General features: G+C 47.6%; 1 protein-coding gene across 1 annotated transcript in view; it reads left to right on the top strand.

The window, feature by feature from the left end:
- PTPN14 (protein tyrosine phosphatase non-receptor type 14) overlaps positions 1 to 20206 on the top strand; it is a 524356-nt gene that overhangs the window by 446240 nt on the left and 57910 nt on the right. Inside the window, exon 11 of the mRNA XM_078649778.1 lies at positions 10036 to 10093. Within this exon, the coding sequence (XP_078505904.1) occupies positions 10036 to 10093 (58 nt within the window). The remainder of the gene's footprint in view (positions 1 to 10035; positions 10094 to 20206) is intronic.

Here is a 20206-nt window from a genome sequence, read left to right as displayed (position 1 = left end):
GAGCTTGGCGTCCAGTGTGATGCCTAGAGATTTCGCTGAGTCTACGATGGTGGGTTGGACATTGAGTGCTGTAAGGTTGTTGAGCCATGTTTGGGTGGTGGAAATTTTCTCCGGGGGTGAGATGAGTAGGAACTCAGTTTTCAGAGCATTTAGTTTGAGGTGGTTATCGGCTAGCCAAGATTGAGTGTTAATAAGCGTGGAATTCAGATGTTTGATATCTTCCGGGGATTGAAGCTTTAGGTACAGTTGTGTGTCGTCAGCGTACATATGGAATTGGACATTGGAAGCTTGGAGCAAGGTGGCGAGCGGTTCCATGACGAGGTTGAACAATGTGGGGGAGAGGGAGGATCCTTGTGGAACACCTAGATCTGCAGGCACAGGTGAAGATAGCACATTGTCGATCTTGAACTTCTGAGACCTGTTGTGAAAGAAGGACGAAAACCATTTGAGAACAGTTCCCGATAGACCCATTCTAGTGCTTAGCAGCTCCAGCAAGTTCTCATGTTTGACCGTGTCAAATGCTGACAAGAGATCAAGAAGGATGAGGAGGCAGGACTCATTGCGGTCAAGAATTTGGAGGGCATCATCAATTATGTGTGTCATAGCTGATTCCATGCTATGTTTCACTCGGAAGCCTGATTGATGCGAATTGAGGAGGTCAAATTGGTCAATGTGTTTCGTTAGTTGGAGTTGGACACATTTCTCCAGTAGTTTGGCCAGGGTGGGGATGTTGGTGATGGGTCGGTAATTGTTTAGGTCAGACGGATCAGCTGTAGGTTTCTTGAGTATAGGCGTGACTTGCCCAACCTTGAGGGAGTCTGGAATGAGGCCTTGTTGCAGGGAGCAGTTGACGATTTTGGTCCAGAGAGGGAGGAGCAAGGGGATGAAGTCTTTTACAGCATTAGCAGGTAGAGGGTCTGTGAGGTGATTAGAGGGCTTCAGGGTGCAGAGCAGTTTATGTATTGTTTCTTCCGAGTAGGTATCGAAGTGCAGCCAAGATGCCTTGTTTTTAGGTTGAGTGTTGGCCATTCTGGTGTGGTTGGGGAATCGGCTTACATCCATGATGAGGTCGTTTCTTATGTTGTCTGTCTTTAGCTTAAAGAAAGCAGAGAAGGCTTCACAGTGTGGGGTGTCGCTTGTTGTGCTGTTTGATTGTGAGGGTTGTGTTTTAGTTTGGGTCTTGATTAGTTCGAACAGTTTTCTTGGCCTGTTTTTTGCTTGATCCAGCTGGCGGCTGAAGAAGTCCATCTTTGTGCGCTTTATTTTCCTGAAGTAGGCATTTCTCTTGTTTTTAAGCCTTTTGAGGTGCAGTGCTGAAGGGTCCGATCTCCAGGTGCGCTCTGCCAGTCGCATAGTACGCCTGTCGTCATTGAGTCTGTCATCATACCAGGGGTTAGAAGTTTTGGTGGAGATTCTCTTCAGTTGCAGTGGGGCGACTTCATTGACTATTGTATTCATAGATTCAAGGTAGTGGTCGGTCAGTGAATGGACATCCGTGGCACCAGAAGGGGGAAGGAGGAGATTGCCGAGGTGGGGAGGCAGGGTAGAGGGGTTAAGATTCTTCATGTCCCGTTTCCATGTTTTGGATTTGATTGGTTGAGCCGGGTTAGGTTTAACTTTTTCATTGATAAAGAAGGTGATAATGTGGTGATCAGACCAGTCGCAGGGTAGGATCGCCTCCAGTTGTGTAGAATTCGCTTTGGCAATGATGAGATCAAGTATTGAGCCTTTGTCGTGTGTTGGGCTGTCGCATATTTGGGTGAGGTCAAGCGCATTAAGGAAAGTTTTGAGACTATTCACCACTGTGTCTTTCTGATCGTTCCAGTGGAGATTGAAGTCCCCCAGGTAGACTTGGGTGGTCTGCCGACCGGCATTAGAAGTGATCATTTTTTTTTTTGAAATATATTTTTATTGCAGAATCAGGAAGAAACATAGCCAGCAAACCAACCTAGACACCAAAGGCACCCAGCATACAGTGTGATAGTAATACAATACACAGCCGATTAGCCCACATCCCGGAGGCTGGGCGGCGCTTGACTGAGTCAGTTTACTGTAGGTACCTCGGTGCGTGCCCCATCCGGGGCACAGGTCAAATGTAGCACCTCTTTTCTGCTTTTATCCCAACACAACCAACCCACCCTCTCCATCAAATCCTTGGCCACTCCACTGTCATGTCACTTAAGCATCACGATTACCTTCCTGGGCCATCCGGTACCGGGAGTTTGCCGCTAGCCAGCAAACCACCACCTTCCACTACTCCCTCCCATTGCCCCCCCCCTCGACTGCTGCTAGTGCGGGTTCCACCATCCCCTTCCTGCTCTAGGGCGACAACTATCAGGAAGTGTCGACAAGCTAGTAGTCACATGGAGTTCCGTCTTATAATTGATCAGTGTCCGTGCCCTCAGTTAGGGAGTCCCTTAACGCTTGCACCACCAGCTCCCAGGACCGTGCCAGTTCCAAACTCTTTTCGTTACCCGTTCTAGTCGCCTGGCGCATTCGTAACACACTCTCACAGCCCGACCATTTCACCAGTTCATTCCTCCACCTCCGTGCAGACGGCCCCTCTTTGGACTTCCAATGCCAGGTGATTTCACGCTGTGCCAATATCAATCCCAACCCAATGAATTTGCTCGTTACCTTGGTCTTTTTGGTGTGCGGGAACCAAAGAAGCAGGCAAGCGGCCATGTCAAAGTCTACCTCCCGATCCGTGACAGCATTCTAGAGGTCCCCTACCTCGGACCAGTAGTTCCCCAGCTTCAGACAACCCCACAGCATGTGGTCAAAATCCACCGCCGGTTCCAGACATCGTGGGCACCCGGCATCAAGCACCTGGAAATGTCGGCGCAACCTCTCTGGGGTCAGATATGCCCTATGGAGCACGAAGAAATGCACCTGTTGGAATCTCGCATTCCTCGTCCCTTTCCAGGTCCTGTGTAGCACCTGGCTCCATACGGAGTCCGGGATTAGCTTACCTACGCTGGCCTCCCAACGCGACTTCAACTCAACTAACGGGGCCAGACCTTCATTTAACATCCTATTGTGGAGGCAGGTCACCGCCTTGACGGTGCCCGCCGCCATCACCACATATTGGCACACCATTGTCACTTCCGGTTCAGCCAATCCACCCCCCCAATGCCTCTGCATAGCCGCGACAACCGCCGCATGCAACAGGAAGGTACCACTCGGCAGGCCGAATTGCTCTTGTAAGGACTGGAACGGGGCCAGCGTCCCGTCCACATAGAGGTCTCCTACCATCTGCAAGCCCAGGTCCTCCCACGCTAACAATTGAGACCAATCACCTCCGTGCGGTAAGGCAGTGAGCATTCCCAGCGGAATCTCCAGTGCGTATGGCCGGCGCTTCCCAGCCCTCTTCAGGTTCCTGTTCCAACACATTCTAAGTGTCTTTTCCTCCATCGTGAGGTCCCTACTAGCCAGTCCCTGTTGCATCACTATAGACGACAAGACATGCCTCTGAATGCCGACTCCCCGGTGATCTTCAGGCCCCCTGAATACTCTGGCCACGTTCTGCGTCAGGACCTGGAGCTGCGCCGCCAGATAGTATAACTCATAGTCGGGGACAGCCATCCCTCCCTCACACTTGGGTCGCATCAAGGTGGTCTAAAGGCATTAGAAGTGATCATGTCCATGAGTTGTTGGGTGAATATGAGATTGTCACCAGGCGGGTGATAGATGAGATGTAAAGCACAGACTTGTTTGCCCTCGCTGGTGATGTCGAGGCAGAGGAGTTCACAGGAGGAGAGGGAGGGGGAGGTGACTTTAGTAACGGAGAGGTTGCTCCTAAAGATGCATGCAATTCCCCCGCCCGTTTTGTCTGAGGACCTGTCTAGCCTAATGATGTGATAGTTGGGGGGGACTAGTATGTCCATAATCGGGGTAGAGGCTTCAGTAAGCCAAGTTTCTGTTAGAATGGCTAGGTCCAGATCCCTAGCTGAGACGAGATCAGCGATGTCGGAGGAGTGTCTCTGGGCCGATCTGCAGTTGAGTAGGATGCATTTGAGTTTGGGAGAGAGAAGGGTGGTCGAGCTTTCTAGAGTGAGGGGAACTTTCCTGAGGTTGTTAGGGACGGAGCCTCTGTTGTTGAGGGTTGGGAGCCTCAGAGGGTCTGTAAGAATAGTGGGTATGGGGATGTGTGTGTTGGATAAGTGTTTTACCGGGCCTGGGCCATAAGAGCGTAGGAGAGAGCATAGGTCGCGGTCCGACAATGTGTTGAGGACACGACGGGGGTGGTGGGAGTTATTGCGAACGGGGATAGTCGGCCAGCGCGGGTGTCGTTGAAGGCGAGGGTATGTAGTGCGTCGTTTGTAGGGTAGAGGGATGATGGGAGGTAGTCTGGGCTGAGATGAGAGAAGGTCTTTGATTGCGTGGACATCTTTTTTGATTTGTCGAAAATCCTCTTTGATTTGTTGGAGGGTGGATAAAGTCAGGTCAGGAGGTGCATTGGGGGTGGTGTTGGTGGTGAGAGCCATTGGTGAATGGTTGTGTAGTGAGCTGGAAAGCGGGCAGGGTATCGAAGGAGGGGATAAACTAGCGTTGTTGGAATGTTCTGCGGTGCTAATGAGTGGGATGTCCTTCAAAGTGTGGGCGTGTTTGTGGGCGAGGGGTGTGGGTGAAGTAGGTGAAGTAGGCGGTGAGTGGGAGGCATAGGTAGTGAAGTCAGTGGGAGAGGGTGCCGGTGAATAGAAGAGTGAGTGGAGGCTGGAGACCGAGGGGGAGACTGGAGGGTAGTGCGGGCTGAGAATAGGAGGAGGGAGAGAGGGAGATGCTAAGGTAAAGGAGACGGTATGTTCTGTATCTTTTGTTGGGAGAGTGTCGTGGGTGGGAGTGGGGAGGGAGCTGAGGAGGGTGAGGTGACCGCCGTGGGGGGGAAGGGAGAGGGGGGTGGATAAACTCCGGATGGTGGTGTGTTCAGATGGTGGCGTGTTGTGGGTGAGAGATGTTGTGTCAGGTGTGAGAGATTCGTGGGAGTGGAGAGGGGGCTGGGGAGGGAGCGGGGTTCGCCGTGGGGAAGGTGGGAGAGGGGGTGGGTACACTCCGAGCGGTGGTGTGTTCCGATGAATGCCCCATGTGGGTGGGAGTTGTTATGTCAAGCGGGAGGGGGATGGAGGGAGTATGAGTGGGGATAAGAGGGGTCATGTTAGAGGGGCGGCTAGTATATGAGGTGGGGAGATTTGTGACTGTCCTAGGGGAGTGAGGGGCGTTAACAGCAGATGGGCCATTTACTGGGGTGCTGGGGGTAGAGGTGTAGTAGGTGGAGGCGGCGACGTCAGGGGTGATAGAGCTGGTGCGTTTTTGGGTGGGGGTCCTCAGCTTGGAAAGGTGCTCTTTGAACTTTGGGAGCAAGTTGTCTAGCAGTTCCAGGTTCTTGTCCGTAGATTGAATTAGGACAATCCCGTTGTTGTAGATAGTAATGGTAGTCCTGCCAGGGAAGAGGCGGGAAGGTGTGATAGAGAGAGTTAGGCCATGAGTTGTTTTCCTGGTGGTGGAGACGGTGAGTAGGGATAGGAACACTTTTCTCCATTGGGCTCTGCGTGCGGTGTGGAAGATGATATCAGTATTCAGGGCTCCCTTACCCGGTGAGAAATAGGTGTCAGCAAAGGGTATTTCAGGGTGCTGCCGCAAGAAGTTATGTTTAAAACGTTAGGTGGCTTTTTTGGAGAGTGTGGAAGGGTAGTTAATTCTAAAAGTGTTCTTGCCGTTGAGCTCCATTTTGGAATGAAGTGAAGTTGGGTGTGGGAGATAGGACGACAATAAAGAACTGTCAGCCGCTAGTTACAGGGCAAAGGAGTGACATTAGGGAGTGACATTAATGGGTGACAAATGTATAAGAGGTAGAAGTCGGTGCAGTTGAAAAACAAAACAGTGCGTAGGTATGTCTTTCCTAATGTAGCCTATATGCGAGGTAGCTGTCAGCTTACACCACGTACAAAATATGAGGTAGAACCGGTTAGGTGGGATCAGACTTTACACATCAGAATGTATTAGGTAACAGCAGTGTAGTCTAGGTGTAGAAAGTGGCTGGGTGCAGCTTACATGACTAAAGGAGTCAATGAGGTAGTAGTAGTCAGTGCAACATCGTGAGGTAGCTTATAACGAAGAACCAACAAATAAATGAATGAGGTAGCGAACAAAAAATGGTGAGTGATAGGGATGAAGGTGAGATAGGTGTAGCTTACCGCATATACAATATACAAATGGGGCAAGCTACTATTGAATTACTGAATCCGAGGGGCATAATAGTAATACATGTGTGCAAAAGCAAATGTCAACCGTAGCTTACATAGAATGAATAGGACACTAGTGAGTGGCCAATTATCCAATATGTGGGGTAGCAGTCGGTGTCGTCCGGGAGTAAACAGTGAGTAGATGCAGCTCACCGTGAAGTAAAGGAAATATGAGGTAGCAATCAGTTAAATGGACCCCACCGTGATGCTATTGAGTGTCCAGAAGTACCCTAAGTACTAAGTAAGTAAGTAGCATGTATTGGGGACACATTTATGACAGACGATTTAAGAAACTTGTCTTGCCTCTACACTCAGGTGTATCCCATCCGTGATCACCTTGTCAGACACCTAGAGGCAACTTATTTTTCAGTATGACCTGTACATCATTTTTGCACAAAACGATAAAAGCCTACATGGAAAAAGAGCGCCCCTCCTAAGAAATAAGAACATATTTACTGTGCATCATGAACTAAAACTTCTGAAATGTAACAGGGACGGCTTCGCTGATTTTGATTACCTTAATGGTTTGTGTGTAGACTGTCCAGAAAAAGATCAGTGTTTTGTCTAGTGAAGTTAAGGACATAATTATAGAGCCCGGCAGGCCCCTTTTCAATGTGTTTGTAATTACTGCCGGTGCTGAAGGCGGGCAGGACCCGCCCCCCTTAAGGCCCTGCCACCCGTGAATTGTGACAGATGTTACTGTAACTCACAGAAGCAGCCATTAGTCTCAGCTGGAGATTTCAAAGCTGACTTGTCCAAAACTGTTCTGAACTAACCCTTACTAACTTGCACCCCAAGGGCAATGTCAGTGGGCTGAAAATAACGCTTTAATTTGATCTTAAAATAAATGAAGAGTTTGAGTTCTAAGGAGTCAAAGAGCCAGAATTGTGTAGAATATCCGAGCATGCCTGTGCCTGACACAAAGGCGTCTTTAAGACCGGGTTCTCGCCTTGCATGCTGTTAAGCCACAGTTCCTCGAGGATGCGGCCACAGCTTCAGTGTGCTCTTTCAGATGTCGTGGCATGCCCTGGACCAACAGATGGTCACATCAAACACGGCAGATGGGGACACCCGACTGCCTGGGCGAACCTGTGATGCTAGTACAAGCTGTGAAGACAGCTCAGACTTTTGAACAGCTCTTCAGAAACACATCAGCTCCAGACATTCATCACACCTCCGGGCTGTGAAGCGCCAGCGTCGAGGCTTCGCTGAAACCCACCAACCCTAAACAGCAGGCACCACTTAAAGGCGCCTACAGAATCACACAACAAACACGCACATTAGTAAACAGCCTCGACGTGTGGTGGAAGAATTACACAGCCACACAGCAGGCAAAACTGCTGAAGAGAAAGGCAGTGGTGCAGTAGAGTGAAGTTACCAAGAAAAGAATGCAAGAACATATTAAGGTTGGAAATGAGAAGGTAAATGGAGACATGCAGCCTTCCAAAATGCATACAATGTGCATGCGAATGTTGGCAGCTGAATTGCAGGAAAGGCTTCTGGCGGAGTTCTAAGAAGCCTACAGAGGAGTGGGAGTTGATGTTTTATATGCTAATCTTAAACTAACAAAGAAGGGGTTAGATCACTGTCTACTCACACATCTTTACATCGTGCGGAGGCACACTGATATCAAGCAATAGAGACCAAAGATTTCAAACAGATGCCAAATGGCTAGTCAGTCAAATAGTTGCTGGGCAATGACTTCGAACCAACTAATTAGACCTGAGCAAATTTCGAATTATGTGGCCAAAATCTTGAAATTTCGTGGCATTGGGCATTGTTCAGGTTTGTCTAACTTTTTGAGCGAGCAGCACCTTTCGTAAAAAAATAATAGTCTCACGAGATTTCAGCAGTAGAGTGATGCACACAGAGATGTTATCTACTTGTGTCATATCTTGCTGACTTTTTACAAAAGGGTTTGCACGTATGTGAACAAAGTTACAAGAGATACTGGCAAGCCAGAAATTGTGGGTTGAAAGCATAATTTCACGAAATTTGCATCCAATTTTGTGTAATATACCCCTCAAAATACAATTTCGTATATGCCTGCTCTCCGAACCAAACACACAGACTACTACTTCCTATTGAAAGCAGATCAAGGTATAAATCAGTAGCACACAAACTTTAAGCCACAAGAAGCTACAATAATTGCGAAAAAAATTGTACTGTAATTCAATTGGGATTTTCTTTTGTAAAATAAAGAACAATTTTCCAAAGAAGATTGGTAAAGTTTAAAAGAAGGGGCAAAATGAAATGTATGTTTGTGCACATAATTTATTTTATGAACAGCAACATCATTCTGAAAATTGCCATAAAAGAATAACGCTGGTGAGAATATATTTTGAAACACCTGTATTTGTTTTTGCTGCAGTGCAGTGGCATATGGTGTGTGTGTGTGTGTGTGTGTGAGGGGGGGGGGGGGGGGGGGGTCAGTATTCATGGTCGAAATATTACATGTCAAAATGACAACAATATTGTATCCCCTACTTTGACTACTACTGTATCATCAAGGTAAGCAGAGGTAAAGTTAATAATAATCTATACTTCCCTACAAATGTTACCATCATGACATAGTCATAGGGGATATAGTGTATGCAATATTTCGACCGCTTGGTAGTAACATATCACCGTATGTGTTAGACGGATTAAGGTAATGTAATCTAGTGTAAAGATCAGTTATCTCTGCAGTTCTTTGTTGCTATCCTCCGAACATCGAGGTTTTCAGTCTGTATGTAGGTCGAGAGGCGATGGAACAAAACCTCACCCCAAATAAATTGATGTACTCATTTTTTCACAGACTGATGCATGGCTTGGTAAATATACACACTTTATACCCGTTACAGCAGAGTATCGAACTGAAGAAAAATAGACTAATCTAGAAAGACGCCATCACTCTTCCAATACAGTTTCCGAGAATGCCATTTATATTTGAAAGATAAATGTATAAGACATTTTCCCCAGAAGGTTTCATTCCATATCCCACATTCCTGGTACTTGGATTCATAGGTGTAGTCTTCATATAGGAGACCCTTTTAAAGGACCTGGGAAGGACACAGAATCCAGATGCATAGCATCTGAGGTGCTGGCTGGAGAGCACCGGTAAGGGCTATTGCACAACGAGTAGGCAGGAACAGTTCACACTTCTAGGTTGTATGGATTCCCATCTTTAGACATATTATTTTTCAGTTAACCGTTGTTTATGAAAGAGTGCAATTTAAGATACTTTTTTCGGATGTATTCATCAATGTATTTGATGACCCTATCCCGACTCTCATGGATTCTCACTGGTATGGGTTCCGAGGTTCAGAGATGTCCTCAGGATGCAGTCCAAAAGGCTAACTCCCTTCTATGATCCTCCTTCTACCTCACATCCAATGAATCTCTGGAGCACAGAAGAGTTTTCCCTTCGTCCTTCAGTAATTGCTCTTCAGGACATTTTTGCAACAGAAGTGCACAAACCTCTCAACATTTCTGACATGAACATTGATGACAGTAAATAATGTATGAATTCTGCTAGATCACAATACAATTAAATACATCTATTAGCTTTGCTTTATGTAGGGACTAGCATGTACTAAATGTAGAAGTATCAAGACTCCAAGCTACTTATTCTCTTGATGTTGTCTGGTGACTCGGAAGCAGTGTGAGATCTGATGAAGTTCAAGAAAAATGATTCAATCTGTTCAGCATGCACGCCACAAGATAACACCTTTCATATTTGCTACAACAAATTAGCTTTTCATAATGCTTTTAAACCTATAAGTTATTATTCCTCTTTCTTTTTTTTATTCAGGCAGTCAAATTCTCCTCCCATTACCAGACGTTGGCCCAACAGGAGTGCAACATCCCTGGTAGGTTAATTGTTCTTTTGTAGTAGAGGGGCAGATCTTTCAAAGCAGCTAGCTGGAAGGAGACATCACAAAAAGCAAATAACAAATACAATGAAATATAATTCAGCTGGTTACAGGTGGGCCTGTTGAACTTGTTGGTAGATGTAGTTGTTTTATGTTAGACGGGCTGTATTGAAAGTGCATGTTTCTGATAGATACATCTGCCGTGTGGATTCCTCACCTTGTGAATATCCCCCTGCGTCAGCAACGTTCGGAAATTTTCTTCGTAGCACGACGACGTGTCAGGAGTACGACCTCGCGCGTGACTCCGTCTGACGTCACCGACTCCTTATCAGGCCCACGCCGGCGTGATGACGTCAGTTCCCTTTTTTCTGCGTCTTCGACGCTAACGGTTTTTGGGATCTTCTGCGATACTTTGTATCTTCTATTTTTACAGTGTTGCTGTTTTTCCTTTGATTCTTCTTCTTTCATCGAGGATGTCGTCGAGGAAGACAGGCTTCAAGCAATGTGGGTCTTGAGCTCGAATGATGTCGATCACCGATCCGCATGGCGACTGCTTGTGGTGTCTTGGATCAAGCCACGACGTCAAGAACTGTCGGTCTTGCTTCAAGATGAACCCTAAGGCACTAAGAGAGCGCGAGGCAAAACTTCTTCTTGCGAAAATAAAAGGTAGAGAGACTGTGAGATCTTCGAGGTCGACGTCGAGACGCTCGAAGCCGAGACAAAGATCTCGTTCGAAGTCGAGGTCGGCGTCGAGGTCGAGGTCGAGATCGAGGTCCGGAGCGAAGTCGAGGTCCAGGGAGAGATCGAGATCTGGATCCAAATCGGCTTCGGGTCACGCTCCAAGCTCCTCGAAGAGGAAGCACAAGAGGAGGAAGCACAGCTCTAGACATCATTCGGGGAAGGAGTCTTCGGATTCGAAGAAGAAGTCTCGTAAACATCATAAGGACTTCGTTTCTCCTTCTCCTGCTCAATCTCTCAGAGGTTCTCCGACTCCGGAACAAGAACCGGATCCGATATCTCAACATTCTTCGGAGCATGAGGAAGAGGAGGAGGTAGTTCCTCAAACTCCGACTCTGATGGAAACTCCTGTAGATCAGGGAGGTCAAAATGAGCCTATGTCAGATCGTCCTCCTTCAGAACATCCGGTAGGTTCTTACCCTCCTTTTCCTGGTCCTGGACAGGACCCCTCGCATTTCCTTAATGCGATGTTTGGAGTTTACTCCAGAGCAATGTACCCCACTGGAGCACCTGTTGGTCCCATGGGTCCATTGGCTTACAACTTGGGCATTCCTCAGTCTTACGCCCCAGCTCCATTTGTGCCATTTATGCCGGCGCCTCTTACACCTTGGCTCGGTACGGCTCCGCCGAGGTCTTCGACTCCGCATGCGGCTTCGCCAACTCCGGATCGACCTCGTAGTTTGGATCGAGGTACCACGCCAGTCCGTGAGTCTCGTCTTCCAGTTACCCCAGCTCCTCGCTCGACGTCGGAACCGGCTCCGTCGGAGTCGTTGCCGGATCCGTCGACTTTGGTTCGTGTGGAGTGGTCGAGACGCAGGGCTCAGCGTCTCTTGGAAGAGAAAAGGGGTGAAGATTCTGATATGGAGGAGGGTGAGCTTCTTGATCATGATGATTATTTTGAAGACCTACAGAATGCTAGTGTTCTGGAGCTCTCTCCTGAATGGGGTTTGCCTTCAGTTTCGGATGCACCATCCAAGGAGTGGCACCTTACCATGTCGTTATTAGGAAGGCTGCAGATCTTCTCAACTTAACCTTGCCTACTGTTGAGTACAAACCCAACATCCTTACAGAGGTTTTGCACTCTCCTTCTTCTATTAGTGAACCTACACTGCCGTTCACGGATGCCTTAACTGATCCGATAAAGGAGGTCTGGAAGAGGCCATTGACTGCTCCTGCTGTTTCTAGGTCTGTTGCAAGACGCTACAGAGTGGCTCCTGGCGACCCTGAATTTCTCTCTTCTCATCCTTCTCCGGAGAGTCTAGTGGTGCAGGCTGCATGTTCTAACAGATCTGCAGGTTCATTTCCTCAGGTACCAGCGGACAAAGACTCAAAAAAATTGGATCAATCTGCAAAGAAGATTTTCTCTTGGGTCAGCATGGCCCTAAAATCCACTAATGCTACTTGCCTTTTGGGTAGATATGTCCATGCGTTGATGGATTCTGTGAAGCAATTATCATCCAAGCTTCCAGAGGAGGATAGAAAGAACTTTAATGAAGTGGTCTCTGATACTCAGGCTGCGGCACGCATGGTTATTCAGAGTGGCATGGACACAGTTGATTCTGTTGCCAGGATTATGGGCTCTACTGTTGCCACCAGGAGAGCCGCATGGCGAAAGTCCTCTGATTTTTCTGCAGATGTGCAATCTACGTTGCTGGACCTACCTTTTGATGGGACTGGTCTTTTTGGAAAAAAGGCGGATGTTGCACTGGAAAGATTTAAAGATAGCAGGGCTACTGCAAGATCTTTGGGCCTCCAGATGAGAGGATCGACAACTAGGAAGTTTAGAGGCTTCGGTAGATCTTCTTTTCGTCCCTTCAGGCAAAGCCAACAGCAACAACAGCAGAACCCTCTGTACAAGTCCTATAGAGGTAGACAGAAGGGTCGTGGACGTGGGCGTCAAGTCTCTTCCTCCTCCACTTCCTCCAATAATGCCCAACCCCCACCCGCATCAGCAAAGCAGCCCTAGATCCACCATTCTGGATCATGTGGGGCCGGTAGGGGGTCGGCTTACTCATTTTCTACGAGATTGGGAATCCGTTACATCAGATCTTTGGGTTCTCAATCTCGTAGAAAATGGGTATGCACTTCCTTTTCAGGAATTCCCTCCCAATTACCCTCCTTGCCAAGGTTATTGTTCGGAGGACCATCTTCTTCTCCTGCAGGAAGAAGTCCTGGCACTATTCAGAAAGGGTGCGATAGAGGTGGTTCCAGAGCAGGAAAGGGGTCAGGGGTGCTACTCCCGGTATTTCCTGATACCCAAGAAGGATGGCAGACTTCGACCAATCCTGGACCTCAGGATTTTGAACCTCTATCTCAAACAGGAGAAGTTCAAAATGCTCACACTTGCACAGGTTCTTCAAGCGCTGATAGAAGAAGACTGGATGGTGTCGATCGACTTGCAGGATGCGTATTTTCACATCCCAATCCTGAAGTCGCACAGGAAGTATCTCCGTTTTACGGTGGGATCGCAACACTACCAGTTTGCGGTCCTTCCTTTTGGGCTTACTACCACGCCTCGAGTCTTCACCAAGGTGATGGCAGTGGTGGCTGCGCATCTCAGAAGATCGGGGATTCCTGTGTTCCCCTATCTGGACGACTGGCTGATCAAAGCGGAGTCGCAGGAGAATGTGCTTCATCATCTGCAAGAGACAACTCAGTTGTTGCACAGGTTGGGTTTTTCGATAAATGTACCCAAGTCTCACCTGGTGCCCTCCCAGCGCAACCTGTTCATAGGTGCGGGACTGGACACTACTGTATGTCGTGCATTCCCTCCACCTCAAAGGATTCACGACATACAGGAAATGATTCCTTTATTTTACAATGGAGCGGTTGTTCCAGTCTTGAAGGTCCTTCGTCTGCTCGGTCTGATGGCTTCTTGCATTCTGTTGGTCAATCATGCACGCTGCCCCTTGAGTGCACTCCAGTGGTGCCTCCGCAGGCAGTGGTATCAGCACAACGGAGATCTCAGGGAGTCAGTGAGGATCTCCAGAGAAACTGCAGCGGATCTGTCTTGGTGGGGCGTGGAAGGCAATCTGTCTCAAGGAAAGTCTTTCCAACTGCCTCCATCGGTTGCCACAGTGATCACGGATGCCTCCACTCTAGGGTGGGGTGCTCATCTGGGGGATCTGGAGGTCAAGGGTCTTTGGTCTTCAGAGGAAAGGTTGCTTCATATCAACCTTCTAGAGTTGCGGGCGATACGTTTGGCGCTCAAGGCTTTCCTCCCTTCGCGGTCAGTCAGTTCAAGTCCTGACGGACAACACGACTGCGATGTGGTACATCAACAAACAGGGAGGAGTAGGGTCGCAGTGTCTCTGCAGAGAGGCTCTGCGTCTCTGGTCCTGGGTTCAGGACCACCAGATTTGTCTGATGGCAAATCATCTGGCCGGGGTTCTGAACGTTCGTGCAGACGTTCTCAGTCGGCAGTTCTCTGCCGATCACGAGTGGAGGCTTCACCCGGAGGTTGTTCACGACCTCTTTCAGATGTGGGGGACTCCTCGGGTGGACCTGTTCGCCACTCGCGAGAATGCTCACTGCCCGTCATTCTGCAGTCTCCAGTATCCGATGCAAGGAGCTTTGGGGGACGCGTTTCAGTTGAGTTGGGACTCGCAACTCCTTTACGCGTTTCCTCCCATACCCTTGATTCCTCGGGTTCTGAGGAAGATTCGCCAAGACCGGGCCCAAGTCATATTGGTCGCCCCGGATTGGCCAAGAAGGGTGTGGTACACGGACCTTCTCCACCTCTCCTCTCACTCGCCGCTCCGTCTCCCTCACAGGGCAGACCTCCTCTCTCAGATGGAGGGGCAGGTTCTACACCCCCACCTCCAGACATTACACCTTCATGCCTGGAGAATGAACGGGGCAACTTGAATTCTTTTTCTCTCCCACACGATGTGGTGGATGTCATTCTTTCTGCCAGGCGTGACTCCACTAAGTCCATTTATTCATATAGGTGGTCTAAATTTGTCTCTTGGTGTAGGGAGAGAGATGTTGACCCTTTGAAGGCTCATTTGTCTGACATTTTGCAGTTTGCTCTTTCTTTGGCGCAGCAAGGATTTGCTGTTGCCACGGTCAAGGGGTATCTTTCAGCCTTATCGGCATTTCTCTGTTTGCCGGATCAGCCCTCTCTTTTTAGGTCTCCGGTGGTTTTGAGATTTTTGAAGGGACTCATTAATAAGTTCCCTCCTACTCCTTTTGTGATTCCTCATTGGGATTTGAATCTTGTGCTGACCTTTTTGATGGGTTCTCCCTTCGAACCTTTGCACAAGTGTCCCATGAGACTCCTTTCTTTTAAAACGATTTTCCTCGTTGCAATCACCTCGGCAAGGAGGGTAAGTGAGCTTCAGGCTCTTAGTTCCAAGCCCCCATTCCTGTCCATTCATGCTGAAAGGATGGTTCTTAGGACGAGGGCTGCTTTTCTGCCTAAGGTGGTAACTCCCTTCCATCTTGGACAATCCATTACCCTTCCTACCTTCTATCCTCCCCCTCACCCTTCTAAGGAGGAAGAGAGACTTCATCGCCTGGACCCTAAAAGGGCGGTGTCTTTCTATCTGGACAGAACTAAAGACTTCCGGATGGATGACCAACTGTTTGTTGGTTTTGCTGGCTGCAAGAAGGGCAGAGCGGTGCACAAGCGCACACTTTCCAGGTGGATAATCCTGTGCATCAAGATTTGCTACTCACTGGCGGGTAAGGACCCTCCTGAGGGTATTGGAGCACATTCTACTAGAGCTAAGTCTGCAACATCTGCTTTGTCTAGAGGTGTTCCAGTTGAGGACATTTGCAGAGCCGCGACTTGGGCCTCCCTCCACACTTTCGCGAAGCACTACTGCTTGGATACCGAGGTGAGGAGGGATGGCCACTTCGCGCGCTCTGTCCTCCAAGATTTCCTGGTATAGCAGAGTGGACACCCTCCTCCGGGAGTGGGGACTGCTGTGGGACTCTATTCACAAGGTGAGGAATCCACACGGCAGATGTATCTATCAGAAGAACAAGTTACTTACCTTTGGTAACGCTTTTTCTGGTAGATACAATATCTGCCTGTGGATTCCTCACATGCCCACCCGCCTCCCCGTTGTCCACTCTGTTATACCTGGTCTTTATGTATATATGTTTGCTGCTATTGTGCTATTTCTACTGCACGCTTTGTGTGCGTATTTGATTGGTATGTAGTGTGTACACTGTATATTTGCATATTTGCTGTCGTTGGTCCGTCCGTGTGCCTCGAAGGCACGGAAAAAAGGGCGGAACTGACGTCATCACGCCGGCGTGGGCCTGATAAGGAGTCGGTGACGTCAGACGGAGTCACGCGCGAGGTCGTACTCCTGTGACGTCGTACTCCTGTGACGTCGTCCACGTCGGCGTGCTACGAAGAAAATTTCCGAACGTTGCTGACGCAGGGGGATATTCACAAGGTGAGGAATCCACAGGCAGATATTGTATCTACCCGAAAAAGCGTTACCGAAGGTAAGTAACTTGTTCTTCTGGTCTATCCATAGATACAGTAGACTTCGTAGTCGAGCTTAACAGCATTATTTCTGCAACACAACTGAAAGAGTACTACAGCAAAAAATGTATTCCAAAGAAAAGGTGTAATTTGCCAGTTGTTGATGTACATAGCTGATTCTTTATCTAAATTGCAGACATTTTATGACTTGCCTTCTCAGCACACTATGACCCGGTTTCGATCTTAGCCGATAAATAGATTGCCGAGTCCTGAGACAGTAATGCCATTAATTGCAGTATGCACCCCTGTCTCCAGTAGTGTAAAGGATAAATGGTGGAAACAATGTTTCCTATGGTTGTTCTCCTGTGTTTATCTGACAACAAAACGCTGTCGGGCACCACACTGAAAATTGCAAGGAGTATGGTGATATTACATTTTGTTATTGGTATTTTAGTAATACACATATCCACTGAATGTTCAACAACCAGACACAGCACAGTATATCCTGATGATACGTCCCTTTCCAACGGCAACAACGCGGATGGGTGATCAGCGCTTCCAATACCTTGTCAATTAATAGTATGCCTTTGAGTCTATTAAATACAATATAAGAACAATTATCCCCCGCTCACCCGTTCTTCTCAGTTCACATCGACCTCATCACATCATCCCTACTTGGAGCCCGCGGGCGGTGAACATAGACCTTCTCAGCATTCCACTCATGTTGACCACTCCTTATCATATCAAGGGTTAGCTGACCCCGCAGCCACTCCACTCTCATTCTGTGCCCATGAGATACAAGTTTCGGAAGTTCCCCCACCTCGCACATCTGCCGCATTAGGGGAGGCTAGAACGTCTTCACTCAAGTCACGCATCATGTTCCCCCATGCAAGCAGGTCATCCACAAGTCTATCGTCCCTCATCACCTTTTTCATATGGTTTTCCTCAACCCCTGCCCATTCTGTCACATCTCGCAACCATTCAGCCGTTAAAGGGCATGGGGGCCTTGGGCTCAGCATCTAGTGGCTATATGTCTTGTGTTTAACACCTGCATCTTCCAGCACTAACAGAATGTCTCAATACTGGTTCAGTGTTGGAAAAATGTCTAGTAACCCAATTATCAAACATTTTTCCACACTGCAGTTACCGGCAGGTAGGTAATCATGGTCTATAAAAATTATGAAGATCTGGATACAGCCATCAAATGTATGTACACCATTAAGATTACTTATGGGGCTTCTCTTACCTAGAAATAGAAGACTGAGCTAAAACAAGTTCACAAAAAATCTTATTTGTGAAGGGGCTCTTAAAGTTCACCTATGTCAGCTTATTGAAATCTCTAGAAAAATATTTTTTATGTGTCTCCTGCCAGTAGAGATTGCTTCACATTTTCGGTCAGACCTATTCCCCACTTGAAGCAATATTGTTACTCGTGGGTGGGCAGATCACATCTTTTTTTTTTTCTAGATCAGTCTTGGAACGCCATAGTTCCAACCTTTTACCTCTCTCTCTTTGATAAAGTCTTTACTAAGTCAGTTTAAATTTAAAATATGATAATTTCAATTTAGTTTCACTACTATATGTCTTATGTGGGTAACCTGAAAACCCAAAGTGAATTCCATCTTCCTGAACTAAGTCATGGTACTTCTCATTAATAGTGTGTTCGAATGGTTTTTGATGATTTATCCCCATTGGTGAACATCCTGCCCGAGTGGTGGCTTCCTACTCCCCTTTTGTAATTTCAAAACATGTTTAATTCATGGTGCTGAGCAGGTGTGTGTGCGCCTGGCCCTGCCTATGGTAGGTTGGTTAATTGAAGAGCCAGATATTCTGCTTCTTGAGGGATTCAAGAAGTGAAGAGGATACTCTGATGTGGAGTGGGAGGTCGTTTCACACTTTGAGCGATGTGAGATGATGCCTGTCCCCCTGGTCTGGTTATGTGTATGCATGGGGTGCCTACGAGTAGGAGTCCTACAGAGCAGAGATGACTGGGTGGTTGGTAAAAGGAAATGCGGCTGTTCAGGTAGGTGGGGCCTAAGTTGATTAGTGCTTCGAATATGTGTATAAAGAGTTTGAAAATGAGCGTCTGTGTGTCTGGAGTCAGTGGAGCTTCGGGAGATGTGGTGTGATGTGAGTTATGTGTGGGAGGTTAAGGATGAGTCTGGCTGCTGAGTTCTGGAGAGTTGTAGTCTAGTGGTGGTTGCTTGATGATCCCGGTGCAGAGGGTGCATTCGTAGTCCAAATTATTGGTGACTATGGAGTGAGTGACAATTTTTCTAGTGTTGCTTGGGACCCATTTGAAGATCTTCCTCAATATCTTCAAGGATTGGAAACAGGATGGAGTGACTTTTACGGTCTTGTCCGGTTTGCTGTTGATGATTCTAAGGTTCCTGATGTGGGTGCTGGGTATGGGCCAAGCTCAGGTGGCCACTAGTTGGCGTCCCATGTGAGTGTTCTTAACAGAGATCGCAACATATGTCTTGTAGTTGTTGAGCTTGAGACAGTTGGCTTTCATCCAGTTAGCAACTTCAGTCATGCAGGCGGTGAACTTTTTTCTTGTGTTGGTGTCTTGTCCGAGAGGGAGAGTATGAGTTGCATATCTTTAGCGTAGGAGAGGATGTTGACGTCTTGTGTGCAGATGATGTTGGACAGATGACTCGTGCATGTGTTGAAGAGAGTGAGGTTGAGCGATGACATTCCACAGATGTGTTTGGGGGCTTCCAAATTAAGGTGGCAGGCTGACTGCTTGTGTTCTATCAGTTAAGAAGGAGCAGATCTGGAGAGCAAGTCCATGGATGGCAATCTTGTGCAGAAACACCGGAGGATGGTGTGTTGTGAGCCCGTGTCCAGTGCTGAAGAGGTCTAGGAGAATGAGGGCTGCTGCGTTTCCTCTGTCAAGGATAATGCATGCGATGTCTGTGACGGCAATGAGTGCTGTTTCTATACTGTGGTTGCCTTAATCTGGACTGCTTGACATCGAGGACCTGGTAGTTGCTGAAGTGTTCGGTTAGGCGTTGGATAATGAGTTTCTTTAAGACCTTTGCCAGGTATGGAAAGAGGGGGATGGATCTGTATTTGGAAAGTGTAGCTGGGTCAGCTAAGGGTTTTTTGAGCAGGGGTGTGACGTGGCATGTTTCCTGGTGTCAGGAAATGTGGCCGAGTTGATAGACTGGACTGCTATTTATTCAAGAAAGAGTTAGAAGGTACTTTCCAAGCCAGTGCTATGTTCAGCTGGAAATAGCTTGGAGCTGATCCCAAAAACACAGTATTCTAGACGGGGGCGGAGCCTTTTCCTTTCTAGCACCAAAGTTATGGAGCTCTTGCCAACATTCTGTGGGTGGAAGACTCGTACATGATTCCGGAAGGGGTTATAAACTTGTGTTTTGAACTAACTGTGGTAGTAGCGACTGGATTGCCTTTTTAGGTCGCTTTTCCCTCTTAATAATATCTTTTTCACTCATTTGAGTCCACAACAGGGTTTTGGCCACTGAATCAGGGTGCATGAAACATAGTGGGTATGGAAAACAGTTTATTTTAAACTCATAACTCAAGACATTGGCACTGTTAAAAGCAATATCATCACCCAACTTCGTGACATTTCTCAGAGACATTCAGCAAGTATTGAAAAATGCATTTTATTCTGTTCGTCAGTGTAATGTAGCTGACTTGTGAACAGAGGATTGAAGCTTGGACCAGGGGGTGGGAAGTAAGGTCTCAATAACATGTTTGATACACTTAATGGAGTAAAGTGTACACCCCACACTTTAATGCGGTGGAACATATGGATTCCCTAGGAGAACCTACACACCGCACATTCCCACTGCAGCCTTTTGTTGGATTTGCTCACAAAATGTTTTTGTCACCTGAATCCATTTCCTTATCCACTATATGTTTTAAAAGTATATGTGTATCAGCCCCCCTCCTCCATT

The sequence above is a fragment of the Lissotriton helveticus genome, chromosome 6 (assembly GCF_964261635.1).
Source record: "Lissotriton helveticus chromosome 6, aLisHel1.1, whole genome shotgun sequence".
NCBI classification, from domain to species: Eukaryota; Metazoa; Chordata; class Amphibia; order Caudata; family Salamandridae; genus Lissotriton; species Lissotriton helveticus.
This window is presented reverse-complemented; position numbering and strand designations above follow the sequence as displayed.